The sequence below is a fragment of the Triticum aestivum genome, chromosome 2D (genome assembly GCF_018294505.1).
Source record: "Triticum aestivum cultivar Chinese Spring chromosome 2D, IWGSC CS RefSeq v2.1, whole genome shotgun sequence".
In the NCBI taxonomy this organism is placed as follows: Eukaryota; Viridiplantae; Streptophyta; class Magnoliopsida; order Poales; family Poaceae; genus Triticum; species Triticum aestivum.
Window position 1 is genome coordinate 453,309,993 of NC_057799.1, and position 3,343 is coordinate 453,313,335.

At 48.1% G+C, this 3,343-nt stretch overlaps 1 protein-coding gene across 1 annotated transcript; it reads left to right on the forward strand.

Annotated features, from left to right (window-relative positions):
- Positions 1–3,343, forward strand: LOC123049563 (probable cysteine desulfurase). Its single transcript, XM_044472464.1, has 4 exons — positions 1–888; positions 1,854–2,055; positions 2,188–2,667; positions 2,763–3,343. Exons 1-4 carry the CDS (start codon positions 101–103, stop codon positions 3,171–3,173), a joined length of 1,881 nt encoding a protein of 626 aa, XP_044328399.1. The 5' UTR covers positions 1–100; the 3' UTR covers positions 3,174–3,343.

The window sequence follows — 3,343 nt, forward strand, 5'->3', positions numbered from 1 at the left end:
CATATACTAGCATTGATTGCCGAGAAGATCTTGTCCATCGCCATTTGCCACTAATACCATCGCTCCATCGCCAACTCCGCTAGCCTGCTAAGGAGACTCAATGCCGTCCCTGGCGAAAGCTGCGGCGTCCATGGATCACGCGGTGGAGGGCGCCATGAGCACCACCCTGCTGAGCCTTCTCGGCGTCACGGCCAAGTCGGAGAAGGGCGCGGCGGCAGCGGACGACAAGGTGGAGTGGCTCCGGTCGCAGCTCATCGGCAAGGACGTTGAGTTCGACACGCCGTTCGGGCGCCGCGCGCTGACCTACGCCGACCAGACGGCGTCGGGCCGGAGCCTGAGCTACATCGAGGACTACCTTGTGAAGGAGGTCCTCCCGTTCTACGGGAACACGCACACGGAGGACAGCCACGTCGGGAGCAAGACGACGCGGCTGGTGCACAAGGCGGCGCGCTACATCAAGCGCTGCATGGGCGCCGGCCCCGGCGACGCGCTGCTCTTCTGCGGCGCCGGCACCACGGCGGCCATCAAGCGCCTGCAGGAGGTCATCGGCGTGGCGCTGCCGTCCGTCGAGATGCGCGACCGGCTCTCGGCGCAGCTGCGCGCCGAGGAGCGCTGGGTGGTCTTCGTCGGGCCGTACGAGCACCACTCCAACCTTCTGTCGTGGCGGCGGAGCCTGGCGGAGGTGGTCGAGATCGGCGTCGACGCTGACGGACTCGTGGACGTGGCCGCGCTCCGCCGCGCGCTCGCATCGCCGGTGTACGCGGACCGGCCGATGCTGGGGTCCTTCTCGGCGTGCAGCAACGTCACCGGCGTCATGACGGACACGCGCGAGATCGCCCGCGTTCTGCACCACCACGGCGCGTTCGCGTGCTTCGACTTCGCCGCGAGGTGAGTAACACCTGTGATACACTGATACTTGCTTCCTTAGCACTCCTTTTCGTGGATCGCATGTGACCTGCATGGGTTTGACAATCTGATTTCCAATCTCTCTTATGACTAAGCTAACAACCATAGTTGGTCTAATTAAGCTCTTACAAAATGTTAGTATACTATATGTTCTTTTCTGCTCCTTCATAGAGTGGATAAATATTTTCTACAAAACAAGCCCTTCCTTTACTACATGTTTCTGTTGAAAGCCTAAGAACTCTACTTCTTTCAAAACTACATAGTTCATGTGTTGTTATTGTCAGAACCTACTACGAAATCTTAAAATAAAAATATTCAAAGATAACCGCAGAAGAAATTACCACCGTTTTCCTAAGGAAGTCCTACTTTCTTTAATTCAAAATTGCTGTTTGTTTCTGCATGCATACATAAGAAGAAAATAAACAACTAGAAAAACAGCTGATGTAACGATCAATGACCTACAGGGTTTCTTGAACGTTGGTCACACTTGCCTTGTCAGCACTATAGCTACTTTTTTTCTACTCCTTTGCATTAAAATAATGGACATGACACGCACACGACAGCACCCGAACTGATCCAAACACTAGTTCAAACATGATCTCACATTGACTTATGTTATGTGCTGATTTATATACTTGGCAAATGCAAGATCAACTGTGACTACATGGTCAATGTTGCTTGCGTGTTGGAGCAAGCTGATTTTCTTTAGTACCAGAGGTGGAAATTAGCTGGTAAAAAGCCTAGTTAATAATTACATTAGAGCACCATGACAACAAAATATTTTGACTTTACAGACCCCTTGGAAACATTCCATATCCTATTGTCTTACGATGTTGAATTTCTAACTTGTCGGCATTCCAACTGGTGCTTCATTTAATTTCTACTATTTTATGTGTTAACCAACAAACTATGTCCAGAAACCTAAATTACTATCCTCCTTTGTGCAGTGGACCCTATGTCAAAATTGATATGAAGTCTGGTGAAATCGATGGGTACGACGCCGTTTTCTTGAGCCCTCACAAATTTGTCGGGGGGCCTGGCACACCGGGCATCCTTTTGATGAACAAATCACTGTATAGGCTCAATTCTCAGCCTCCCTCGACGTGCGGAGGTGGCACAGTGGCCTATGTCAATGGATTCAATGAAGAGGTGAGCAAACAAATTAAGTATCAGTGTCAAGTACTTCATGTGATATGTGCGGTATTTGTGTTGTGTACCATATATAGTTCGCGGTATTGCCATAATTAATAATATAAATAACTAATGGTATGATATGTGCAGGATACATTGTACTACGACGATATTGAGGAGCGGGAGGATGCTGGCACACCGCCGATATTACAAAAGATCCGTGCATCACTTGCATTTTGGGTGAAGGAGTATGTTGGTTATGACACGATGGACCTTCGTGAGCGAGTGTTCTCAGAGGTGGCAATGAAAAGGCTTGCCCATAATCCAAATGTTAGGGTGCTAGGCAACACAAGTGCCCATCGTCTACCAATCTTCTCATTCCTAATCTACCCGTCAGTGACCGTGACGAAGAAGCCATTTGATGATTTTGGTGAGCCTGGTTGTGCTAAACCATTGGAGACGATGAGACGCAAGCAACTACCCCTCCACGGTCGTTTTGTGACTAGGCTTTTGAACGATCTTTTTGGCATCCAGGCGAGGGGAGGTTGTGCTTGTGCAGGTCCCTATGGTCACATCTTGCTTGATGTCGACGACGAGCTCTCACTTCGCATTCGTTCTGCTGTCCTTGAGGTATCACAAACTTTAGAATGAATGGTCAAAACAGCCAGCTTGCTTGTTTTAGTACAAGGTACTAATGTTACTACTTGCCATCACAAAAATTTCAGGGTTACAGTGGACTGAAGCCAGGATGGACCAGATTGAGCTTTAGTTACTACCTCTCCACAGAGGAGTTTAAATTCATCCTTTCAGCCATCGAGTTCATAGCGACATATGGGCACCGCTTCCTCCCTTTGTACAATTTCGACTGGATCACTGGCAACTGGACCTTTCGGAAACAGGCAGTCAAGTACCACCTCATGAGGGAGGAATTGTCTCTTGGAATAGAACCATTGAAGCACGAAAATGAACAGCCAAAGCTTGCAGATAAGATGGACAAGCCTGAGGTCAATCATAAGAAGTTCCAGAGCTACTTAGAGAGTGCCAAGAAAATTGCACTAACCATGCCAGACATTAGTAATCAGATTGCCAGCATTCCAAAAGGGGTAGACCCTGACTTAGTTCTTTTCCATATATAGAACTATAGATACATAATGTAATTTTGGTAGAGCATCTCGCCAGTTACCACTGTGAGTTTATTCTTGATATCCAAGCATTAGCCCGAGTTGCAGTGAGAAGCTGCCCTTTAACACACTAGAAAATAAATGTGTAAATAAGATGGATGACAATTTATGAAAATGTTGTTTTC

Bases quoted from the DNA above. Each gene is read 5' to 3' on its own strand.
- LOC123049563 (XM_044472464.1), top strand. From the start codon at position 101: ATGCCGTCCCTGGCGAAAGCTGCGGCGTCCATGGATCACGCGGTGGAG. The intron at 889-1,853 runs GTGAGTAACACC...TCCTTTGTGCAG, and splicing joins TGCTTCGACTTCGCCGCGAG to TGGACCCTATGTCAAAATTG. The intron at 2,056-2,187 runs GTGAGCAAACAA...TGATATGTGCAG, and splicing joins TCAATGGATTCAATGAAGAG to GATACATTGTACTACGACGA.